General features: G+C 42.8%; 1 protein-coding gene across 1 annotated transcript; it reads right to left on the reverse strand.

Moving 5' to 3' along the window:
• Positions 1 to 3,549: 3,549 nt before the first annotated feature.
• On the reverse strand, positions 3,550 to 25,952 carry LOC139421879 (LIM/homeobox protein Lhx6-like). Its single transcript, XM_071173007.1, has 9 exons — positions 25,875 to 25,952; positions 25,067 to 25,141; positions 24,629 to 24,826; positions 23,063 to 23,184; positions 10,173 to 10,393; positions 6,443 to 6,543; positions 6,047 to 6,142; positions 5,694 to 5,868; positions 3,550 to 3,712 (listed from the first exon to the last, which is right to left on the reverse strand). Exons 1-9 carry the CDS (start codon positions 25,950 to 25,952, stop codon positions 3,630 to 3,632), a joined length of 1,149 nt encoding a protein of 382 aa, XP_071029108.1. The 3' UTR covers positions 3,550 to 3,629.
• Between the last annotated feature and the right edge of the window lie 665 nt (positions 25,953 to 26,617).

The raw sequence follows: 26,617 nt of genomic DNA on the forward strand, positions 1-26,617 counted from the left end.
TGACAGTGACTTCCTGTCTGTGATGGCGCTCCGCTGGGCTCGCGGGAGGAATCAGCAGCAGAGCCGTGGAGAAAGAGAGGAGAGGAGAGTAGTTATTACTGCACACACTGACCCATGAAGCGCTCACTAGCACAGCCATCGGCCTGTGATTGCTTCCTACCCCGCGCCGGGCACACCCGCACGCACACAACCAGGCAAACCCAGGTTTAAGGAAAATTCAAACACACCAGAATAACTCCGAGGCCTATACAAATTTACAATGAATGAAGCATATAGCGTAACATGTGCAGACACGGTTATCCAGCAGGATCACTTAACCTTGACCACGGATTTCATATTTCAAGATCTATTTTTAAATTGGCACCTCTGCGTGTGCGTGCGTGTGTCCTTTATTGATTGTTTGGGATAAGGAGGTTAAAGTGCTTCTTGCATCAAATTGTTGTGGTCCAACTGAAATTATTTAAAAAAAATACAAATTTCGCATTTTAAAGTCAATTTTATTGCATTTAGTACACAAAACACAGTCAATCAAATAAACCTTTGTTTCATTTTTAATAAAACAATACTATTTTGACATTTTCTGAGAAAAAAAGTGCTTACAGACTATTGTCTCAATAAATACAAGAACATTGAAGTCTTGTCTCCCTTAGTCCCTTCGTAAACACAGGATCCTATTCCTCACTGACTCCACTCCACAGCCAAGACACAAAGTTACAGTTTCACACAACCTCCCTCTACCCTGCCAGCCACAGACGTCTATATACATATCATATCCCCAGTCCGCTAACTGTCACTGTACCACATCTCAATTTCAACCCATAGAAGTGAAGCACACAGGCTGGACCACTGTAGAAGATAAAAGCTGACAGACATGGATCCTGCACAGACATAAACACTAAATTGCTGACAAAACAGCTGTTTAAACATGTAATGTGACATGTATCGGTCTTTCAGTCCTTAACCACTGGGGGAAGACTTATCTGTTTATACATTGCAGATCTACCTCTCTCAAACACAATGTGATTGTTAAACATTTAAAAGAGTTATGTTCATTTCAAAAGTCTCACACGGATGTTACAGTAATAAATCATCATTTTAGACAACTACAATTTGGAGCTTCAAATTATTGAAATGTCCATAACAATAGATTGTAATGTATTTTTGCACAAGAGCATTGGAAATTCAAATCACACCAAATAAATCATATTTCAATATTTTCACCAGTACAGATTGAAAGTTACATTTAAAAAAAAGGTGTAATAAAAAATCATCCTAATAAATGTGTTTTTTTCTCTCTCTGTGAATTTGAGTGTTTTACCTCAGCTGCTTGAAAATGATTGATAATTCAAAACAACCAAATGACGGTTTTCTCATCATGTAGAAGATAAGGCACACAATCTATCCTCATCTGAGGCTCATATCCTTTACAGAAGGCTGCTGATGACAACGTATTAAAGGGACATTTAAAATGTATATTCCATCATCTCCAGCACATTATATAAAATTGCACATTTCTATGTTTTGTAGTAAAAAAATAAAGATAGAGGAAAATAAGTGATACCAATGACATCATCACTGTGCATCGTGTAATTTTAACCAATTATGAGTAGGCATTGCCCACTAATCGTCTACTAATTGGTTGATGATGTCATTGGAAACACTTCCTCTACACACCTAATTTTTTACTACAAAACATAGAAACGCGCAATTTTCACATACAGTTGAAGTCGGAAGTTTACATACACCTTGGCCAAATACATTTAAACTCAGTTTTTCACAATTCATGACATTTAATCCTAGTCAAAATTCCCTGTCTTTAGTCAGTTAGGATCACCACTTTATTTTAATAATGTGAAATGTCAGAATAATAGTAGAGAGAATGATTTCTTTCAGCTTTTATTTCTTTCATTACATTCCCAGTGAGTCAGAAGTTTACATACACTCAATTCGTATTTGGTAGCATTGCCTTTAAATTGTTTAACTTGGGTCAAATGTTTCAAGTAGCCTTCCACAAGCTTGCCACACAATAAGTTGGGTGAATTTTCTATAGGATTGAGGTCAGGGCTTTGTGATGGCCACTCCAATACCTTGACTTTGTTGTCCTTAAGCCATTTTGTCACAACTTTGGAAGTATGCCTGGGGTCATTGCCCATTTGGAAGACCCATTTGCGACCAAGCTTTAACTTCCTGACTGATGTCTTGAGATGTTGCTTCAATATGTCCACATCATTTTCTTTCCTCATGATGCCATCTATTTTGTGAAGTGCACCAATCCCTCCTGCAGCAAAGCACCCCACAACTTGATGCTGCCACCTCCGTGCTTCACGGTTGGGATGGTGTTCTTCGGTTTGCAAGCCTCCCCATTTTTCCTCCAAACATATAACTGCGTACTATTGTGTGTACAGAACAACATGGTACCTTCAGGCGTTTGGAAATTGCTCCCAAGGATGAACCAGACTTGTGGAGGTCTACAATTTTTTTTCTGAGGTCTTGGCTGATTTCTTTTGATTTTCCCATGATGTCAAGCAAAGAGGCACTGAGTTTGAAGGTAGGCCTTGAAATACATCCACAGGTACACCTCCAATTGACTCAAATGATGTCAATTAGCCTAACAGAAGCTTCTAAAGCTATGACATTTTCTGGAATTTTCCAAGCTGTTTAAAGGCACAGTCAACTTAGTGTATGTAACTCACTGACCCACTACAATTGTGATACAGTGAATTATAAGTGAAATAATCTGTCTAAACAATTGTTGGATATAGTTTGTTAACAAGACATTTGTGGAGTGGTTGAAAAACAAGTTTTAATGACTCCAACCTAAGTTTGTAAACTTCAGACTTTAACTGTATATTGATGTTGGGATGGTGCTGGAGTTTTTTTTTTTTTTACATTTCCCTTTAACGAACAGCTGATTACCTGATTCATACAACATCAATACTAACAACTGTGATTTAAAAATTCGTATTCGTTTTTAGTTCATAGCAGATTCCACACCTAAAACTGTCAGTTATTTTGCATTCCTTCATGGTATCATCACAGAGTGAAAGAGGAGGTTTCTTACCTCAGTGTCCCTTGCCCAATCCCTTGCCGTTTTTTTCTCCACATGAGTAAATCTGACCACACATGAGGGTGTATTCCTGTTAGTCTGGTCCCATCACTCCCTTCAGAGGATGGAGAGAAGAGACGTTTCAGTCGATTTCTGCACGCACAGAGAGCTCATAGTCGAGTTGAATGTATCTTGACAGTGAATAAGTCCCAGTTAGGAAAAGGAAGGGCTCATGTCCTCCATGACAACAATAGGGGGAATATATAATCATGATCCTGTTCATAGAAAAAGAGTTCTCTCTCTCTCTCTCTCTCTCTCTCTCTCTCCGTCTGTCTGTCTCTCTGCCTCGGTCTCTCTCTGCCTCGGTCTCTCTCTGCCTCGGTCTCTCTCTGCCTCGGTCTCTCTCTGCCTCGGTCTCTCTCTGCCTCGGTCTCTCTCTGCCTCGGTCTCTCTCTGCCTTGGTCTCTCAGGCATCTTGAATCTTGATCCTCTCCGTCAGTCTTCATGTTTGACCTCTGGGGTCGAGTCGGCAAACGGAGGTTGCTGATGGGAGGTCAGGGGTGATGGCGGCAGCATCCGTTAGTTAGCGGCTGAGGGGTAGCTGGGACAGCGACATTGCTTGATGAGGGTTCAGGCTCTGTGTCGCTAGGACAGAGAATGGGTGGCCTGGTGGAAAAGAAGAGAGGGATATACATAAAATATCAAGATGGAGGAGCAGTAGAGGGACACACTTAAAATATCAAGATGTAGGAGCAGTGGAGGGACACACTTAAAATATCAAGATGTAGGAGCAGTAGAGGGCTATACATAAAATATCAAGATGGAGGAGCAGTAGAGGGACACACTTAAAATATCAAGATGTAGGAGCAGTAGAGGGACACACTTAAAATATCAAGATGGAGGAGCAGTAGAGGGACACACTTAAAATATCAAGATGTAGGAGCAGTAGAGGGATATACATAAAATATCAAGATGGAGGAGCAGTAGAGGGACACACTTAAAATATCAAGATGGAGGAGCAGTAGAGGGACACACTTAAAATATCAAGATGGAGGAGCAGTAGAGGGACACACTTAAAATATCAAGATGTAGGAGCAGTAGAGGGACACACTTAAAATATCAAGATGGAGGAGCAGTAGAGGGACACACTTAAAATATCAAGATGTAGGAGCAGTAGAGGGACACACTTAAAATATCAAGATGGAGGAGCAGTAGAGGGACACACTTAAAATATCAAGATGTAGGAGCAGTAGAGGGACACACTTAAAATATCAAGATGGAGGAGCAGTAGAGGGATATACATAAAATATCAAGATGGAGGAGCAGTAGAGGGACACACTTAAAATATCAAGATGGAGGAGCAGTAGAGGGACATACTTAAAATATCAAGATGGAGGAGCAGTAGAGGGACATACATAAAATATCAAGATGGAGGAGCAGTAGAGGGACACACTTAAAATATCAAGATGTAGGAGCAGTAGAGGGACACACTTAAAATATCAAGATGGAGGAGCAGTAGAGGGACACACTTAAAATATCAAGATGTAGGAGCAGTAGAGGGATATACATAAAATATCAAGATGGAGGAGCAGTAGAGGGACATACTTAAAATATCAAGATGTAGGAGCAGTAGAGGGACACACTTAAAATATCAAGATGTAGGAGCAGTAGAGGGACACACTTAAAATATCAAGATGTAGGAGCAGTAGAGGGATATACATAAAATATCAAGATGGAGGAGCAGTAGAGGGACACACTTAAAATATCAAGATGTAGGAGCAGTAGAGGGACACACTTAAAATATCAAGATGGAGGAGCAGTAGAGGGACACACTTAAAATATCAAGATGTAGGAGCAGTAGAGGGACACACTTAAAATATCAAGATGGAGGAGCAGTAGAGGGACACACTTAAAATATCAAGATGTAGGAGCAGTAGAGGGACATACTTAAAATATCAAGATGTAGGAGCAGTAGAGGGACATACTTAAAATATCAAGATGTAGGAGCAGTAGAGGGACACACTTAAAATATCAAGATGTAGGAGCAGTAGAGGGACACACTTAAAATATCAAGATGTAGGAGCAGTAGAGGGACACACTTAAAATATCAAGATGTAGGAGCAGTAGAGGGACACACTTAAAATATCAAGATGTAGGAGCAGTAGAGGGACACACTTAAAATATCAAGATGTAGGAGCAGTAGAGGGACACACTTAAAATATCAAGATGGAGGAGCAGTAGAGGGACACACTTAAAATATCAAGATGTAGGAGCAGTAGAGGGACACACTTAAAATATCAAGATGTAGGAGCAGTAGAGGGACACACTTAAGCACAGTATTTGTATTATTGTTAGCGCTCGAGTGAGATTTCCAATGTGTTCATTACAAATGGCAAATAAACAGAAAACTTGGGACTTGAACTATTGACACAGCGAAACACGGTCAATAGTTCAAGTCTTAGAAAAAAGGCTTCCAAACGGGTTATTCGGCTGTCCAGATCCCTCCTCTGTGTCTCTCTTTATGTCTTCATCATGACCATTTTCTTTTCTAACAGAGGAGACGTAAGGATGAAAGGACTGAAAAGACAGCCGGAAGACGAGGGCTTTGTGATGATGTAGTAGACAGACTAACCTATGTAACACTCACTGTCGATGTATCCGTGCAGGGCCACCATGCGCGCCCTCTCAGAACTTCCAAAGGGGGAGTAATGCAGGTCGTCAGGCAGCGAGGGGTGCATCCGGGACTGGGGGTGGCCTTGTGGGGGTCCGCTGTGCTGGGGGGTATGCTTTTTGTGTCTTGCTCTGCAGTTTTGAAACCAAACCTATGAAAATGCAATGTTACCAGCCGTGATGTGTCTGCAGCTATATTCTCAATGTTTTAGGACCATTATTCATGCACTAACTATGCCACCTAGCATACGCTGTTATCCAAAGCAACTCACAGTTGCTTTACAGTGCAATCGCTAGCATTGCTTTGAGACGGAGTAAACAGACAGTCACCTGTATGACTCTCCTGCTTAGACCAGTCATGTCTGCCAGTTTCTGCAGGGTCTGTGCATCTGGGTTGTTGTCCTGCGCAAACTGAGTCTGCATCACCTGGGAATTATAACAGAGTTTTACAAATGTATGACCTCCGTCGCTGTTACTTTTATTCTACATTAGCTAATTGTTCCGTATCAGCTTCCATTTTTCATATTACTGCAGAGATATACGACAGCGAGCCCATTGGAATGAATGAGACACCAAACCACATCTGACAATGTAACCAACAACGACCATTAGAAAGTTAATAAGACAGTGAAATCACTTTGTGAAGTCATGATCATTCACTATTGACTTACTATTAGAAAGAAAACTGAGGAGACAGGGACATGAGGGGGCCTCTCTGTGACTAACCTGCAGCTGCTCAGCAGTGAAGGAGGTGCGTGCTCTCTTGGCAGGCTTGGGTTGGCTGTCCTGCTCTGACGGCACTGCCCCCTCCAGAGTGATGCCACTACCTGAGACACCACGACACAGAGAGGGGGAGAATGAGAGGGAGAAACATCGAAAGAAAGAGACCAACAGAAAGGGACATGAGGCAAAAGCCATATTTAAAACCAGTGTTAACAGGGTTATACAGAATGTTATAAAACTACATACAGTTGAAGTCAGAGGTTTACATACACCTTGGCCAAATACATTTAAACTCAGTTTTTCTCAATTCATGACATTTAATCCTAGTCAAAATTCCCTGTCTTAGGTCAGTTAGGATCACCACTTTATTTTAAGAATGTGAAATGTCAGAATAATAGTAGAGAGAAGGATTTCTTTCAGCTTTTATTTCTTTCATCACATTCCCTGTGGGTCAGAAGTTTACATACACTCAATTTGGTAGCATTGCCTTTAAATTGTTTAACTTGGGTCAAATGTTTCAGGTAGCCTTCCACAAGCTTCCCACAATAAGTTGGGTGAATTTTGGCCCATTCCTCCTGACTGAGCTGGTGTAACTGAGTCAGGCTTGTAGGCCTCCTTGCTCGCACACGCTTTTTCAATTCAGCCCACAAATGTTCTATAGGAATGAGGTCAGGGCTTTGTGATGGCTACTCCAATACCTTGACTTTGTTGTCCTTAAGCCATTTTGTCACAACTTTGGAAGTATGCTTCGGGTCATTGTCCATTTGGGACCAAGCTTTAACTTCCTGACTGATGTCTTGAGATGTTGCTTCAATATAGCCGCATCATTTTCTTTCCTCATGATGCCATCTATTTTGTGAAGTGCACCAGTCCTTCCTGCAGCAAAGCACCCCCAAAACATGATGATGCCACCCCCATGCTTCACGGTTGTGAAGGTGTTCTTCGGCTTGCAAGCATTCCCCTTTTTCCTCCAAACATAACAATGGTCATTATGGCCAAACAGTTCTATTTTTGTTTCATCAGACCAGAGGACATTTCTCCAAAAAGTACAGTCTTTGTCCCCATGTGCAGTTGCAAACCGTAGTCTGGTTTTTTATGGCGGTTTTGGAGTAGTGGTTTCTTCCTTGCTGAGAAGCCTTTCAGGTTATGTTGATAAAGGACTCGTTTTACTGTGGATATAGATACTTTTGTACCTTTCTTCCAGCATCTTCACAAGGTCCTTTGCTGTTGTTCTGGGATTGATTTGCACTTTTCGCACCAAAGTGCGTTGATCTCTAGGAGACAGAACGTGTCTCCTTCCCGAGTGGTATGATGACTGCGTGATCCCATGGAGTTTATACTTGCGTACTATTGTTTAATAGATGAACGTGGTACCTTCGGGTGTTTGGAAATTGCTCCCAAGGATGAACCAGACTTATGGAGGTATACAAAAACATTTTCTGAGGTCTTGGCTGATTTATTTAGATTTTCACATGATGTCAAGCAAAGAGGCACTGAGTTTGAAGGTAGGCCTTGAAATACATCCATGGGTACACCTCCAATTGACTCAAATTATGTCAATTAGCCTATCAGAAGCTTCTAAAGCCATTACATCATTTTCTGGAATTTTCCAAGCTGTTTGAAGGCACAGTCAACTTAGTGTATGTAAACTTCTGACCCACTGGAATTGTGATACAGTGAATTATAAGTGAAATAATCTGTCTGTAAACAATTGTTGGAAAAATGACTTGTGTCATGCACAAAGTAGATGTCTTAACCGACTTGCCAAACCTATAGGTTGTTAACAAGAAATTTGTGGAGTGGTTGAAAAACAAGTTTTAATGACTCCAACCTAAGTGTATGTAAACTTCCGACTTCAACTGTACATGTAACAATATGACAGGGATTATACAGCTACATACATATAACCATACAGAAAATATATTGGAAAGGGACAACTACTGTACTATGTCAGAGAGCAGGATCTAGACTAGTTCTTAGCAGTGATATATATCTCTATACAGATATAAACAGTGCATTCGGAAAGTATTCAGCCCTCTTGACTTTTTCCACATTTTGTTACATTACAGCCTTGTTCTAAAATTGTTTCATAGTTTTTTTCCCCCATTATCAATCTACACACAATACCCTATAATGACAAAGCAAAAACAGGTTTTAGACATTCACAAGTATTCAGAACCTTTACTCAGTACTTTGTTGAAGCACCTTTGGCAGCGATTACAGCCTTGAGTCTTCTTGGCACACACCTGCTTTTGTATATATCTTCTCTGCAGATCCTCTCAAGCTCTGCCAGGTTGGATGGGGAGTGTTGCTGCACATGTTCGAATCGGGTTCAAGTATGTGCTCTGGCTGGGCCACTCAAGGACTTTCAGAGACTTGTCTTGAAGCCACTCCTGTGTTGTCTTGGTTGTGTGCTTGGGGTCGTTGTCCTGTTGGAAGGTGAACCTTCACCCTAGTCTGAGTTCCTGAGCACTCTGGAGCAGGTTTTCATCAAGGATCTCTCTGTACTTTGCTCCATTAATCTTTCCCTTGATCCTGACTAGTCTCCCAGTCCCTGCCGCTGAAAAACATCCCCACAGCATGATGCTGCCACCTCCATGCTTCACCTTAGGGATGGTGCCAGGTTTCCTCTGGATGTGACGCTTGGCATTAAGGCCAAATAGTTCAATCTTGGTTTCTTCAGACCAGAGAATATTGTTTCTCGTGGCCTGAGAGTCCTTTAGGTGCCTTTTGGCAAACTCCAAGCGGGCTGTCATGTGCCTTTTACTGAGGAGTGGCTTCCGTCTGGCCATTCTACCAAAAATATCTGATTGGTGGAGTGCTGCGGAGATGGTTGTCCTTCTGAAAGGTTTTCCCATCTCCACAGAGGAACTCTGGAGCTCTGTCTGAGTGACCATTGGGTTCTTGGTTGCCAACTCTAGGAAGAGTCTTGGTGGTTCCAAACTTCTTCCATTTAAGAATGATGGAGGCCACTGTGTTCTTGGGGACCCTCAATGCTGCAGAAATCAGAAAAATTCCCCAGATCTGTGCCTCGACACAATCCTGTCTCGGAGCTCTACGGACAATTCCTTCGACTTCATGGCTTGGTTTTTGCTCTGACATGCACTGTCAACTGTAGGGTCTTACAGGTGTGCGCCTTTCCAAATCATGTCAAATCAATTGAATTTGCCACAGGTGGACTCCAATCAAGTTGTAGAAACATCTCAAGGATGATCAATGGAAACAAGATGCACGTGAGCTCAATTTTGACTGTCATAGCAAAGGTCTGAATACTTATGTAAATAAGGTATTTCTCTTTTTTATTTTTTTAAACATTTGCAAACATTTCTGAAAAGCTGTTTTCACTTTGCCATTATGGGGTATTGTGTGTAGATTGATGAGGGAAAAACATATTTAATCCATTTCAGAATAAGGCTGTAACGTAACAAAATGTGAGAAAGGGAAGGGATCTGAATACTTTCTGAATGCACTGGGTATCCAACACTTTAACAACATGACCTAGACTGACCAGGTGAATCCAGGTGAAAGCTATGATCCCTTATTGATGGCACTTGTTAAATCCGCTTCAATCAGTGAAGATGAAGGGGAGGAGACAGGTTGAAGAAGGATGTTTAAGCCTTGAGAACATTGAGACATGGATTGTGTATGTGTTCTATTCAGATGGTGAATGGGAAAGACAAAACATTTAAGTATATATAAATATATACGACTAGGTAATAGAGCGCCCAATCACCACTCTCGGCAGCCCGTTTGAGGTTCTCCACCATGGTGTCGTAGTGGATCCTGCAGAGCACCTTCTCCTCCACCAGGCCAAACTCCTCCCCCGTGGACAGCTGCCTCTTGCAGGAGAAGCAGGCAAAGCACGCCAAGTGGTAGGTATTGCCCTTGGCCCGACGCACCCAGTCGCTGGAATATATCTGGCGTCCACACTGGTCACACTTTGTACCGAACCTACTGTGTGAGAGAGAGAGAGAGAGAGCAGAGAGAGAAGAGAGAGAGCAGAGAGAGAAGAGAGAGGAGAGAGAGAGAGAGAGAGAGAGAGAGAGAGAGAGAGAGAGAGAGAGAGGGAGAGAGAGAGAAGGAGCGAGAGAGAAGAGAGAAGCGAGAACCGAGAGAAAAGAGAGGGGGAGAGAGGGAGCGAGAGAGAGAGAGAGAGAGAACGAGAGGAGAGAGAGAGAACGAGAGGAGAGTAGAGAGAGAGGGAGAGAGGGAGCGAGAGGAGAGGAGAGAGAGAGAGAGAGAGCGAGAGAGCGAGAGAGCGAGAGAGCGAGAGAGCGAGAGAGCGAGAGAGGGAGCGAGAGAAGAGAGAGAGAGAGAGAGAGAGAGAGAGAGAGAGAGAGAGAGGGAGAGAGAAGGAGCGAGAGAGAAGAGAGAAGCGAGAGAGGGGGAGAGAGGGAGCGAGAGAGAGAGAGAACGAGAGGAGAGGAGAGAGAACGAGAGGAGAGGAGAGAGGAGAGGAGAGGAGAGGAGAGGAGAGGAGAGGAGAGGAGAGGAGAGGAGAGGAGAGGAGAGGAGAGGAGAGGAGAGGAGAGGAGAGGAGAGGAGAGAGAGAGAGAGAGAGAGAGAGAGAGAGAGAAGGGCTGTGGCATTAATACTCTGCTATGAAGGACAAAAAACCTACAGAAAAAAGTCAAGGTGCAGTCAGAAGTTATTAAATATGTCAACTTTACACACAGAATATGACAACGGTTATAGTTGAATTGAACTAGCAAAATCCATGCATTTAAATGGATGCACAATGTTAAAAGCAACATTCTGACTTAACGAAAGCTTTCCTTTTATACTTACAATACCATCTTGATTGAGTGAGCTGTTTTGTCTTGTAGTAATGTGGTGCCTGTCTGTATTTCCTTAAACCTTTACATTAACAATATATGTCATTTAAAAATAAATATATTTTATTCATATTTTTTGGGGTCAATAGATACCCAACATAACAACAGGAGGGGTTGTGTTCCATTAAAAATCCACCGTTTCCAGCTACAATAGTCATTTACCACATTAACAATGTCTACACTGTAGTTCTGATCAATTTGATGTTATTTTAAATGGACAAAAAAATTTGCTTTTCTTTCAAAAACAAGGAAATTTCTAAGTGAACCCAAATTTTGGAACGGTAGTGTAAACACAGTATAAACACCAGGTTTTTGGTACAAAGGAATAATTAAATACAAAGCTAGTGTAGAAGAAGAAAGACGATGATATGCACACACACACACACACTCACACGCACACGCACACACACACACACACACACAGACGCACACACACACACACACTCACACGCACACGCACACGCACACACACACACACACACAGACGCACACACACACAGACGCACACACAGACGCACACACACACAGACGCACACACACGCACACACACTCATCTGTGTTGTGTCATAGAGTCTGAGACAGACACGCTGTCATGTTAGATTACTGCTTTGTTTCGCTGTCCTCTACTCAACACACTGTATTGTCATCAAAGAGGGCAGTAGATAGTCCGTTTAAAGTACACAATACACTTTGGAATGGTTTCACAGAGGCATTTGAAAGCATGCTGTGTGTATTTGTGCATAATGAGTTGTATCCACTTTAGTTGTGTCCATTAGCAGCAATATCTGTAAACTGGAGATGCATGAGCTACAGAGTACCAAGCATTTTAAGTGATCAGGCCAGGGAAGGAAGGAAGGGGCTTGTGTGTGTGTGTGCGCGCTTGCTACTATAGCTTATTCATTTTGGTCTGTCGGAGTTGAACACCATTCTTTCCCAGGGAAAAGGCTGAGACATCTTGCCAGCCAGAAAGCCAGCCAGGCAGGTCTGTAGAGTCAGTCTCAGACCCTCTCTTGACCTCACCACGTCATTTCTTAGTGGACAAAGCCCAGACTACATCTCTCTCTGCACTGGAGCCAGTAGAGCTTGGAAGCCAAACTAATTCAGCTCCATGGTATCATCCTGTAACTGGGATAGGTTGACGTCCAACTGGCACCCTATTCCCTATATGGTACACTACTTTAGACCAGAGCCCTATGGCACCCTATTCCCTATATGGTACACTACTTTAGACCAGAGCCATATGGCACCCTATTCCCTATATAGTACACTACTTTAGACCACAGCCCTATGGCACCTTGTTCCCTATATAGTACACGACTTTAGACCACAGCCCTATGGCACCCTGTTCCCTATATAGTACACGACTTTAGACCACAGCCCTATGGCACCCTGTTCCCTATATAGTACACGACTTTAGACCAGGGGGCCATTTGGGACGCACCGTGTACTCCTAGAAAAAAAAGGTGCCATCTAGAACCTTAAAGGACTTTTCGGCTGTCCCTATAGGAGAACCCTTTGAAGAACCCTTTTTGGTTGCAGGCAGAACCCTTTTGGTTCTAGGTAAAACTATTTTGGATTCCTTCTACAGAGGTTTCTACATGGAACCTGAAATTGTTCTACCTGGATTCAAAAAGGGTTCTCTTATGAGGACAGCCGAAGAACACTTTTGGGAGATGCTGCCTGCTGCGAAATCAGTCTGCTGCCTGGTTTGCTATGATTGGTGATTGGTCATTACTACAGCCCTTCTCTGTCTGTCTGCCAGTTCAAATAAACTAAGGCCTGATCTCTCAATACCCTCTTTTATGGTGTTGATATGACACATCTTAACCAGGCCATAAACTATCAAATAAATGTAGTACTTTGATTGTACTTTAGATTGTCATATGTGCCCCTTTTTACATTGTAAAGAAAGGAAATTCATATGAGCACCACAATGCATACTTCACCCATGCTCTACCAAGGTTTTCCAGCACACAGCTTTGACCTACTACAGTAGCTATGTTGGTCTATTGTAATTGTACTTCTAGGCAGGTTGCTTAGGATTCTAAACCTTCTCAAACAGCCTAATTCATACTCTTCATAGGGATAATGGACTTTACAGTGTCCTGCTATTAAAATAATATACAGTATATACACACTAGTGTTCAAAAGTTTGGGGTCACTTAGAAATGTCCTTTTTTTCCATGAAAACATACATGAAATCAGTTGCAAAATGAATAGGAAATATAGTCAAGATGCCGACAAGGTTATAAATAATGATTTTTTAATTGAAATAATAATTGTGTCCTTCAAACTTTGCTTTTGTCAAAGAATCGTCCATTTGCAGCAATTACAGCCTTGCTGTCAAGTTGTCAATTTGTTGAGGTCATCTGAAGAGATTTCACCCCATGCTTCCTGAAGCACCTCCCTCAAGTTGGACTGGCTTGATGGGCACTTCTTACGTACCATACGTCACAACAGCTCAGTAGGGTGACCGTGCTGGCCACTCCATTATAGACAGAATACCAGCTGACTGCTTCTTCCCTAAATAGTTCTTGCATAGTTTGGAGCTGTGCTTTGGGTCATTTTCCTGTTGTATGAGGAAATTGGCTCCAATTAAGCGCCGTCCACAGGGCATGGCATTGCAAAATGGAGGGATAGCCTTTCTTCTTCAAGATCCCTTTTACCCTGTACAAATCTCCCACTTTACCATCACCAAAGCACCCCCAGACCATCACATTGCCTCCACCATGCTTGACAGATGGCGTCAGGCACTCCTCCAGAATCTTTTCATTTGTTCTGCATCTCATGAATGTTCTTCTTTGTGATCCTAACACCTCAAACGTAGAATAGTCTGTCCATAACACTTTTTTCCAATCTTCCTGTGCTCATTTTGAGCCTGTAATTGAACCCACGAATGCTGATGCTCCAGATACTCAACTTATGTTATCACAGCTGAAAACTGTTGTCCTGATTAAAGAAGCAATTAAACAGGCCTCCTTTAGACTAGTTGAGTATCTGGAGCATCAGCATTTTTGGGTTCGATTATAGGCTCAAAATAGCCAGAAACAAATAACTTTCTTCTGAATGGGATGCTGGCCTTCTAGGAGGAGTTGCAAAGAAAAAGCCATATCTCAGACTGGCCAATAAAAATAAAAGATTAAGTTGGGCAAAAGAACAGACACTGGACAGAGGAACTCTGCCTCTAGAAGGCCAGCATCCCGGAGTCACCTCTTCACTGTTGACGTTGAGACTGGTGTTTTGCGGGTACGATTTAATGAAGCTGCCAGTTGAGGACTTGTGAGGCGTCTGTTTCTCAAACTAGACACTCTAATGTACTTGTCCTCTTGCTCAGTTGTGCACCGGGGCCTCCCACTCCTCCTTCTATTCTGGTTAGCGCCAGTTTGCGCTGTTCTGTGAGGGGAGTAGTACACAGCGTTGTACAAGATCTTCAGTTTCTTGGCAATTTCTCGCATGGAATAGCCTTCATTTCTCAGAACAAGAATAGACTGATGAGTTTCAGAAGAAAGTTATTTGTTTCTGGCCATTTTGAGCCTGTAATCGAACCCACGAATGCTGACGCTCTAGATACTCAACTAGTCTAAAGAAGGTCAGTTTTATTGCTTCTTTAATAAGAACAACCGTTTTCAGCTGTGCTAACATAATTGCAAAAGGGTTTTCTAATGATCAATCAGCCTTTTAAAATGATAAACTTGGATTAGCTAACACAACGTGCCATTGGAACACAGGAGTGATGGTTGCTGATAATGAGCCTCTGTAAGCCTATGTAGATATTCCATTAAAAATCCACCGTTTCCAGCTATAATAGTAATTTACCACATTAACAATGTCTACACTGTAGTTCTGATCAATTTGATGTTATTTTAATGGACAAAAAATGTGCTTTTCTTTCAAAACAAGGACATTTCTAAGTGACCCCATACTTTTGAACGGTAGTGTATGTCAATCCTCCAGTCCGTATTACCTTCAGGAGGAAAATCTTCTTCAGAAAGTCTTCCCCCAGCCCTCCTCTCAGCCCTCCTCTCAGCACCCCCCAGCCCTCCTGTTAACCCTTCTCTCAGCCCTCCTCTCAGCACCCCCCAGCCCTCCTGTTAACCCTTCTCTCAGCCCTCCTCTCAGCACCCCCCAGCCCTCCTGTTAACCCTCCTCTCAGCCCTCCTCTCAGCACCCCCCAGCCCTCCTGTTAACCATCCTCTCAGCCCTCCTCTCAGTCCTCCCCTCAGCCCTCCTCTCAGCCCTCCTCCCAGCCCTCCTCTCAGCACTCCTCTCAGCACTCCTCTCAGCACTCCTCTCAGCACTCCTCTCAGCCCTCCTCTCAGCCCTCCGCTCAGCCATCCTTTCAGCTCCCCCAGTCCTCCTGTTAACCCTTCTCTCAGCCCTCCTCTCAGCCCTCCTCTCAGCCCTCCTCTCAGCCCTCCTCTCAGCCCTCCTCTCAGCCCTCCTTTCAGCCCTCCTTTCAGCCCTCCTCTCAGCAATCCTCTCAGCCCTCCTCTCAGCCTTCCTCTCAGCTCCCCCCAGTCCCCCTCTCAGCCCTTCGCTCAGCCCTCCTCTCAGCCTTCATTTCAGCTCCCCCCAGCCATCCTCTCAGCCCTAAACGTTTTGTGGATACATTTTGGTATATTCTGGGAATTCTGTAATCTGGGGTAGATCATCGCTGAGAGAGCTATGTTTGATTGTGCATTACATGGAGGGAGGTAGCTAGGTCGTTGAGAGGCCTATACTGTTGAGCATGATTAGAGGGTATCTGCAAGATTATTTAACATAAACATATTATTGAGCGTGGGAAAAGTCTTATTAAATGTCCATGTTTTTTCTTCAGCAGACACCCTACTATCAAAGCATAGACTCTTTCAATGCATCACAACAACAGCCTCTGTTTGTAGTCACCAGGACCAGTCTGAAATTAACATTTTAATCACAGAAGGTTGATGGCACCTTAATTGGGGAGAACAGGCTTGTGGTAATGACTGGAGCAGAATCAGTGGAATATATATATATATATAGATATATATATATATACATACATACATACATACATACATACACACACACACAGAAGCAACACTTTTACACATTATCATGCCGAAACATGAGGTGATGGCAGAGGATGGATGGCACAACAATGGGCCTCAGGTTCTCGTCACAATATCTTATGTCTGCCCATACCATAACCCCACCGCCACCATTGGGCACTCTGTTCACAACGTTGACATCAGCAAACCGCTCGCCCACACGAAGCCATACACGCTGTCTGCCATCTGCCTGGTACAATTGAAACCGGGTTGAATCCGTGAAGAGCAGACTTCTCCAGTGTACCAGTGGCCATCGAAGGTGAGCATTTGCCCACTGAAGTCGATTACAACGCTGAACTGCAGTCAGGTCAAGTCCATGGTGAGGACGACGAGCACACAGATGAGCTTCCTTGAGACGGTTTCTGACGGTTGTGTAAATCCACAGTTTCATCAGCTGTCCGGGTGGCTGGTCACAGACGATCCCGCAGGTGAAGAAGACGGATGTGGAAGTCCTGAGCTGGCGTGGTTACACGTGGTCTGCGGTTGTGAGGCCGGTTGGACGTACTGCCAAATTCTCTAAAATGAAGTTGGAGGCGGCTTTTGGTAGAGAAGTTGACATTAAATTCTCTGGCAACAACTCTGGTGGACATTCCTGCAGTCAGCATGCCAATTGCACGCTCCCTCAAAAGTTGAGACATCTGTGGAATTGTGTTGTGTGACAAAACTGCACATTTTATTGTCCTCAGCACAAGGTGCACCTGTGTAATGATCTTTGATAAGGCCAGAATATCAAATACCAGAATAAATGATCTAATGAATCTGTCTCTTCGCAGCAAAATCTGCAGAGCTGCAATTGTTGTATGCCCCGCCCCATATATATAACATTCTGTTGGTGGCAAGAATTTTGTTTCATAATTAAAATAGAAAAAGTGTTGTTTTAGTGTATCACTTCACACACCATTGTTGCCATGGAATCGGTACATCGAAAGTCTCCCTGTGTTCACTTACCTCCCTGACTTCTCCTGTCAGACAATCTGACATCGCTAGTCTCTCGTTCCTCTATTCAGGTCTGGTTTCACTCATGGCTTGCTCCTCTCGGTTTCTAGGGAGACCTCATCAGGGCCTGGCAGGAAGAGGGCGGGCAGCGGGGCGGGCTGATGAGGAGGGTTGGATACATACGGCAGCTTGCCCCTCACACACACTGTCGCCTCTAACCCCCATGCTCGCCGTTGCCTCCCCTGCAACACGGCAGGGCAGACGGCCACTCAGGTTACCATGTCAGCATCTCAGGGTGCCCCTGATTAGCGGTGCTTTGCAACTTCCTGTGTGGCCTGCGGCTCACAAACTGCTCACGGCTTGCAGGCTGGCTGGCTGTTTTTCTGTTTCGGGGCCTGGTTAAAAGAGAGGGTTTAGGTACTACAGCGTGTGCTCTGTCCTGTACCCCCTCCGCCCCCTGCTCACTCCTACCACCACCCCCCCAGGCAGAGTAAACCCACACTGATTTCCTGCTATTACACCCCATTACAGCAGCTGTCAGTCCAGAGCCAGTTGAGAGACTGACACAAACGATAAATATCTCCTTGTTTTTCTGTCCAGGGCCAGAATGTAAGGAGGAGGCCTTCGGGTCTGGTTTGCTCTGTTCCTCTCAGAACTCACACCAGTCATCAATCTTTTCTATAGCAGGTTGGTTGGTTTCTGGTTCAAACCAGTAAGGTTGAGGGGATTCAATCAACCCACTGTGGATTCACCTGACCAATCAATGGCTACGATCCTCATACACAAACCAACCCCACATTCGGGGATGCTTTTGGTCCCAACCGCAATAGTGTCTTGTGAAAGCTGATTTGGTTCTGGGTGCCGAGATTACAACCACAACAATGACATACCTCACTGGTATTGTACGGCTTTGAACCAAGGCGCATTTCGCAATATAAAATCCCAAATTTCATATTTCTTATAATCCTCCCACTGTAGGGAATAGAAGATGTTTGAGGCTAAATGGGGAATGGGGCCTTATGATGTCATGGGGAATGGGGCCTTATGATGTCATGGGGAATGGGGCCTTATGATGTCATGGGGAATGGGGCCTTATGATGTCATGGGTCACGTAGAACATTATTATTGTGTAGCACAATACAGACAATTTCCACGTTGTAAAAAAAAAGACACCTCAATGATTGACAGCTGGACTAGAGTAAATAAACAAAGGTCTACATAAGCAGGTTCCTATGGCGCACACGCACACACACACACACACACACACACACACACACACACCGATGTGGATCAGAACCACATACATTTTTTCCCTTAGCGCCTGTTTGAACAGGAGGCTCAGAGACACATAGTGAGTGTGTGTGTGTGTGTGTGTGTCTGTATTTGCGTGTGAGCACATGTGTGTGGTGTGTGGGTCAGTGTCTGTGGAGTGTGTGTGTGCGTGTCAGTATATGTGCAAGCATGCATGTGTGTGGAGTGTGACAGGAATCACGTTCAGAAACACATTGACCCGGGCTAGGCTGGGGGCTTTAATTGCGGGTGATTATAAACCTCAGACCAGTGGCTCTGTATAAGGTTACCATTAACAAAACACCAGGCAGACCCAACACACCGCTCTGAGCTGCTGAACCCTTACAGCATAAACCTCACCACCCCAGGACACACACACCCCCAACAAGGCCTACTCCCTTCACCACCCCAGGACACACACACCCCCAACAAGGCCTACTCCCTTCACCACCCCAGGACACACACACCCCCAACAAGGCCTACTCCCTTCACCACCCCAGGACACACACACCCCCAACAAGGCCTACTCCCTTCACCACCCCAGGACACACACACCCCCAACAAGGCCTACTCCCTTCACCTCTCCATGACACACACACCCCCAACAAGGCCTACTCCCTTCACCACCCCAGGACACACACACCCCCAACAAGGCCTACTCCCTTCACCACCCCAGGACACACACACCCCCAACAAGGCCTACTCCCTTCACCTCTCCATAACACACACACACATGCCAATGTGTCCACTGACTGTGGCTCAACTGTTCACACACACACTGATATGCCAATGTGTCCACTGACTGTGGCTAAACTGATCCCTAGCCTCAACATTAGTGCCAGGCTCCCTCTCAGGCTTGGAACCATTAAAGCCCTTTCACCATGTCCACAATAATACATTAGCCAGCCAATCACATTCTGCCTCTAGTTATATTACCAACATGCCACCATACTCTGTGGCTGTCTCTCAAATGGAAACCTATTCCCTATATAGTGCACTACTTTCGACAAGAGCCCTATTCCCAATATAGTGCACTACTTTTGACCAGAGCACTATAGGCCCTGGTCTAAAGTAGTGCACTATATAAGGAATAGTGCTCTGGTCTAAAGTAGTGTACTATATAAGGAATAGTGCTCTGGTCTAAAGTAGTGTACTATATAAGGAATAGTGCTCTGGTCTAAAGTAGTGTACTATATAAGGAATAGTGCTCTGGTCTAAAGTAGTGCACTATATGTGTAATATACACTATACATGTAATAGTGTGCCATTTGGGACACAGATCTTGCATCAGTCTCCAGGAAAAATGTATCTGTATGATGTGGAATTATTCCGGAGGAAAATAAATACAACTAGAAAGGACCCGTTTACAGCGTTAATAAGGGGACTTATGAAGGAAAATGATAGAGAGTTCTGTGGGTTTCATTGTGTTCGGTGCTGGACTCCTCTTTCCTACAGCAGAAGGTCGTATCTCTTACAATAATATATGCCTACAGTTCTCTTCAACTGCTTTTTTGTTAAAGCTTTTGAATATCTTTTTGAACACCATAAAACGAAGCCGGCTGTCATGTGATTGGCCACTAATTATGAAGGAGAAATGCTGGACGTTCTGTGAGTAGTATTGTATTCAGTGTTGGACTCCTATTTCCTACAACAGATGGTTGTTTTTCTTAAAAATATACAACTTTACCAGATAAAGGCAACAACAACAACAACAATGTATCTGGAAAACTTGTCATTAATCGGAAACAATATGTAAATGTGCATATTTCAACATATTGGTGATTAATTATTAGATTACAGGCAATGTTATCCTGCAATTATCAGATGTTTTTTTATATAGGGCCGTGCTCAGCTGTAAATCAATTATATCTGTGGTTCATATTCTGAACAAGATCAGACCTCTTGACTTTTTCCATATTTTGTTATGTCACAGCCTTTTTCTAAAATTGATTAAATTGTTCGTTTTTTTCATCAATCTACACACAACACCCCATAATAACAAAGGCAACTATGCGTGGATGGCAACAACAGAGTCACAGCGGTGTAGAAGGGGAAGGGGGGGGGGCAATGCAAATAGTCTGGGTAACCATTTGATTAGCTGTTCAGGAGTCTTATGGCTTGGTGGTAGAAGCTGTTTAGAAGACTCTTGGACCTAGACTTGGCACTCCGGTACCGCTTGCCGTGCGGTAGCAGAGAGAACAGTCTGGGGTGGCTGGAGTCTTTGACAATTTTTAGGGCCTTCCTGGATGGCAGGAAGCTTGGCCCCAGTGATGTACTGGGCCGTTCGCACAACCCTTTGTAGTACCTTGCGGTCAGAGGCTGAGCAGTTACCATACCAGGCAGTGATGCAACCAGTCAGGATGCTCTCGATGGTGCAGTTGTAGAACCTTTTGAGGATCTGAGGACCAATGCCAAATCTTTTCAGTCTCCTGAGGGGGAATAGGTTTTGTTGAGCCCTCTTCACGACTGTCTTGGTGTGCTTGGACCATGTTAGTTTGTTGGTGATGTGGACACCAAGGAACTTGAAGCTCTCAATCTGAGCCACTACAGCCCCATCGATGTGCCTTTTACTGAGGAGTGGCTTCTGTCTGGCCACTCTACCATAAAAGGCCTGATTGGTGGAGTGCTGCAGAGATGGTTCTCCTTCTGAAAGGTTCTCCCATGTCTACAGTGGAACTCTGGAGCTCTGTCAGAGTGACAATTGGGTTGTTGGTCACCTCCCTGACCAAGGCCCTTCTCCCCCGATTGCTCAGTTTGGCCGGGCGACCAGCTCTAGGAAGAGTCTTGGTGGTTTCAAACGTCTTCCATTGAAGAATGATAGAGGCCACTGTGTTCTTGGGGACCTTCAATGCTGCAGACATGTTTTTGGTGCCCTTCAGCAGATCTGTGCCTCGATACAGTCCTGTCTCTGAGCTCTACGGACAATTCCTTCGACCTCATAGCTTGGTTTTTGCTCTTACATGCACTGTCAACTGTGGGACCTTATATAGACAGGTGTGTGCCTTTCCAAATCGTGTCCAATTAATAGAATTTACCGCAGGTGGACTCCAATCAAGTTGTAGAAAATCTCAAGGATGATCAATGAAAACAGGATGCACCGGAGCTCAATTTTGATTGTCATAGCAAAGGGTCTGCATATCATAAAAAATATAACAGCATTTAAAGCAATGAAAACAATTATGTTTTTACATATTGTATGTGTGTCAATTAATGTGGTAAAATATGAAACTGAACAAATAGCATTCAAAGCAATGATGAATGGTGTTATTGTGTGTCGAAACTGTAGAAAGGGTGTATGACAGCATGCTATAAGACAGTGGTTCCCCATCTTTTTCAGTTACTGTACCACCAACTGAATTTTGCTCTGCCCATTGTACCCCTGAAGTACCCCCCTCATGTGCATTTTACCAGTAGGCCTAAGTACCGCCTGTGGATAGACCAAGTACCCCCAGGGGTCCTAGTACCCATGGTTGGGAACCACTGCCATAAGAAAATAGACAAATAAATGGTAGTCTTCCAGGTAGCAGCAGTTAGAATCATTATAATTTACTGTGAATATTTTCTTGTATTTTGTTACAATTAGACAATCTCTCAAAATCTTTGATTTGTCTGGATTTCTATTTTGTCATAACTCATACATGTTATGAGTTATTATGTTAATCTATTTACTGGCCTTTATTGGCCCAAAGACACTAACAAGAGGTTAGATAACAATCGAATAACAAATAGTATCCCATATTACAATCAGATGAATCAGTTGATCTCACTTTCTTTTTTAAATCAAAAGACTAGCTGAGCTGAAGATCCATTCAAAACAATAACAAATTGTTCTTGACTTGCCTAGTTAAATAAAGGTTCCTATCAAAAATATTAAAAAAATATATATATTGGCTTACAATCACTTGATTTAAAACGTGTAAACCTATACAAATTAAGTCCGTGGTTTAATAATAGTGTCTTAGCATCATTATTATTGATGATGAGGCATCGGTGTTGTTGATAGGTCTATTACTTCAAAATAATATTAGGCATTTTGCAATTGTTTTGTTGTTGTTGTTTTATAAATTGTATGATTTAATACATTTTCAATTCAAAACTGTATGGTAAAGAAGTAGTCTGCATTGATCGAATTTTCATCTTGAGAATGCATGTAGGCCTCTATATCCCAGCAATGTATAATTCCTTCAAAACACATCTCACTGCACCCTGCATATTTAAATCCTATATAATCAGAATCAAAATGCTTTTGTAACACCTCAATATTTAGGCCAACGGTGTAGCCTCAACGATGGTCCTCGTAAAACTTAACCACAGTTAACTCCAACCCCTATCGTGCTCAAGCTTTGTATACATTAAAACATTGACCCATTAAATGAGACAACCCGCATCTCACTATTGCATGGCCACACGCAAAGGAGTCAGGTTTTCATTTGGCAGGCAGCCGCAAACTTCAATAATATTTTGAAAACAAAGTAAAAAACTTACCCTACCTGAAATAATCCATTTTACAGAAGATCTCTTTGTTTTTGATGTAACAGCTGTTGTGTTGACGCAACGACGTCCGGCAGACAGAACACTCCAGACACCTCACGTGCCAGATCAAGTTATTCACCTGCAAAACAAAACAGTGATAAAAAAAAACCGCTGAAATAATTATAATTATAACAATAGTAATAATAACACATTAATATTCTGTTGGTATCTATCCGGTATCCAAACTATCAGTTTCATAATATTTCTCAAATATTATGCCATGGATTTGTATTCAAATTAATGAATAAACAACAGTAAAATAACATATATTCATTTAGGCTATTCTCCCGTTTGCAATGAATGAATTTTGTTCCCATAAAAAACATACATATCTTATTTGGTATTTTGGTGGTGCTACAAAAGTAGTATGACATTTCTGATGTTTCCCTCTGTCCGGTAACTTTTAATTCGATATTTGATTACATATATCATAGTTCAATTGGCCATTTGACTTCAGCTAGATTGTGCACACACAGGCTACATGCAGACTATGCGAAATTGTTGACTATTGTTTGATTTTACTATTGCCGTTAAAGTTAAAATAATTCCTAAACCGTATATTCTGTTGAAGGATAATTCAGATGTTATAAACAATACAATATATTATAATTGTGTTTTTTTTCCCGATGTTTGTCACCGAACTAAGTTAAGTTAAATATCAGTTAAATATTAGCATTATGTTATTCAAAAATGATTCTATACTTCGTTCTCCGTGTAAGAAAATGGGTCTAGAATAGATGATTTAACAGACAAACAAATTACAGCGAGTTTTGGTGGAGAGTGGACCATTTGGTCTGTTTACCTTTATGATCAGCTATAGGCTAATATTACGACAAAAATCACATGCATCAAATATCATTTTGCTTGAGGTTTTCTGAGTATTTTTTTTTTTAGAGAAGCAAGCAGACATGTTCATATAATTGAAAGATAAATAGCCTAGAAAATAACCTATTTCAAGATTATTATGGTTGATGCATTTCATCCCGTCGATTCCTGATATGATCATTTCCACATGCCTCGTTTCCATATATAGACAAATTGAGACAGATAGCGGACTAAATTATCTTCGTAGTTTAGTAACACACTTTCTGCATCTCTGCAAAACACACCCAAACAGTTGTTTTTACTTGGAAGCACGCGAGTGGACGCAAGGCTGGGAGGTCTTGATGTGAAATTGAAAGACAGAAAAAACAACGATTTATGATACTGGCCCATAGATCTATGGCTACTGTCCTGTCCTATGTTTAGAATATAATTGTATGTCCAAACTGGTTCTTCAGGAACCCCAAATTATATTTGCTTTTCATATTTTGGAGTATGCTTTAAAAAAATATTCCTATTAATATTTAAACATTTCCTACGGAAGATAATGTAGCCAACATGGATGTAGACTATCGCTTGTGCCAAATACATCAAACATATTTGAAAGTTGTGAAAACAAACAAAAAAAAAACGCTAAAAGGGTTTTTAGATGTTTACATTTGCACACACTCTTGCATAGGCAAAAACATGCGCACTCCCACCTTGAGAAGGTATCTGTCCAGGATCTCCAAACCGCAGCTCGCGCACACGTTCTTCCGGGTGGACAGCACCGAGGAGGCGGTGGAGGTAGGCGAGCAGATAGATGGAGTAGAGGGGGGACTCGGCGAGGAGCGCGTGTTCGATCGGTGGGATTCCCCATTCTCCATGTTCGATCGGTGGGATTCCCCGTCAGAGTGAGACTGCACGATAAACAAGACAACAATAAGGACATGGATAGGTTGTAAACACATCTGGGCCATCATATTTAAAATATTCCAGCCTACAGGGTGCCACATGCTTTATGGTTTAGATAATACTTTACAGGCAATTGGACAATTAGCAATAACATTACAATTTACGCATGGCAATAAAACACTTTGCTTCAGATGCCATAGTAATAACAGCATTGCAGAAATTGAAAATAAGGAATAATTTCTTACCATGACGTGTTCGTGTTCGGCTTCCACACAGCGCGAGGCACCCGGTGCACTCTGCTGCATTCCTGGAGAAATGACCTACAAGACCAGGTTTAACAGCAAGAAATCGACGTCAACTCGCGGCTAAAGTTCCTTCCATCTCCAGCCATGAAATCATTGAGAGACATTGCAGCCCTGCAGCTATATAAAGCGTCCAGACAATAATCCCGATTTCAACTGTTGTAGACTATTTTGGGCCCTGCAACAAAAGCCCCAGTTTTAATGAAGCTATTTCACTTAACCCATGCCTCTTAAAGTAATCGTATTTTCCTCACAATCCAGAGAAACGAGAAAAAAAACGACCTGCAATTACAAATAGCTTGAAATGCTCATGATAAGAGGGACTCCGAAGTGTCAATTTCAACTGTCAATCAGAAAAGGCAACGGGCCACCCAAATAATTGCACATTTGATTTGTAATGGCAGTAATTAAAATCGAATTCTTCTCTGGCGAATTGGCATGTTGAAGAGGGTGGACTGCAAATCACACTATTCATAATAGACGCGCGTGCCTATTCCTTGCGCAGCTGATCTTTGTACACAACCAGTGATTCCTGACTCCACTTTAAAACACAAAAAACCGTTTCAGTTAAGAAAGCAACATGATGACAGCAGACAGAAGATTAGCAGTAAGATCCCAGTGTAGTCTATACAATATCAACGAACAATGTGTGGTTTACCAGAAAGCAATCGTGCATCTTCTAATACTTTTTATTACGCATATATATTTACACACAGAGTATCATTGTATAGCCTAGTTTTCGTCACATTACCTGTTTTGCGGGAATTCCTTCGGATAAAAACTGATCTCCCTCTGGTAGAGGGGCCAAACCCTCATTTTTCCAATACATGAAAGCACTTGGTATTGTGATATAGCTTAACGTCGGTTGATTTCGCTTCCCAAGCTCAGCGCTTTGAACTGATTTCTCTTTCATGCAAAAAAGTTGAGCGCCAATGGTATCATCCGTGCCATAGGTCTTCGGGGTTAATACACTTCTATGTTGCACCCACAGCGTGTTTTCCTTCTACACAACGATCGACGCAACTGCCTCCCAGCACACACGCGATATAAAGCATAAGACGTTGTTCTAGCCCACCTATATGACGGAGCTCTTGGGTGTTGCGGACGGACCGGCAAGTGGAGATTGCTCTTCAGAACGCGTTATTTAGAACACTTAGTAAAATTCTTCCTTCCTCTTTGTTTTCCTCCGTTAGGGATGGACTTGCTGTCTACAGGAAGTGGATGGGTTGGCAGGTTTGCGCCAGATCGGCAAGAACGCGAGACAACTAGAGCAAGGCAGGGTACCGTCCCTCCAAGCGCAACTCATCTGAAGTGAAAGTTTAGTTGCGCCCCTTGTTTGGAGGGGGAGGGTAAACTTGTTGTATCATGCAAAGGTATAGGCTATACGGCTCATGTACACGAACTTTCTGATAGAGCACTGCTATGATGGAGCTTTTTTTCCTCAATTGTCAATTTTTGTTAGTAAGAAATAACCAATTTAAAAATGAAAGTAAG

Source organism: Oncorhynchus clarkii, chromosome 12 (genome assembly GCF_045791955.1).
Source record: "Oncorhynchus clarkii lewisi isolate Uvic-CL-2024 chromosome 12, UVic_Ocla_1.0, whole genome shotgun sequence".
NCBI classification, from domain to species: domain Eukaryota; kingdom Metazoa; phylum Chordata; class Actinopteri; order Salmoniformes; family Salmonidae; genus Oncorhynchus; species Oncorhynchus clarkii.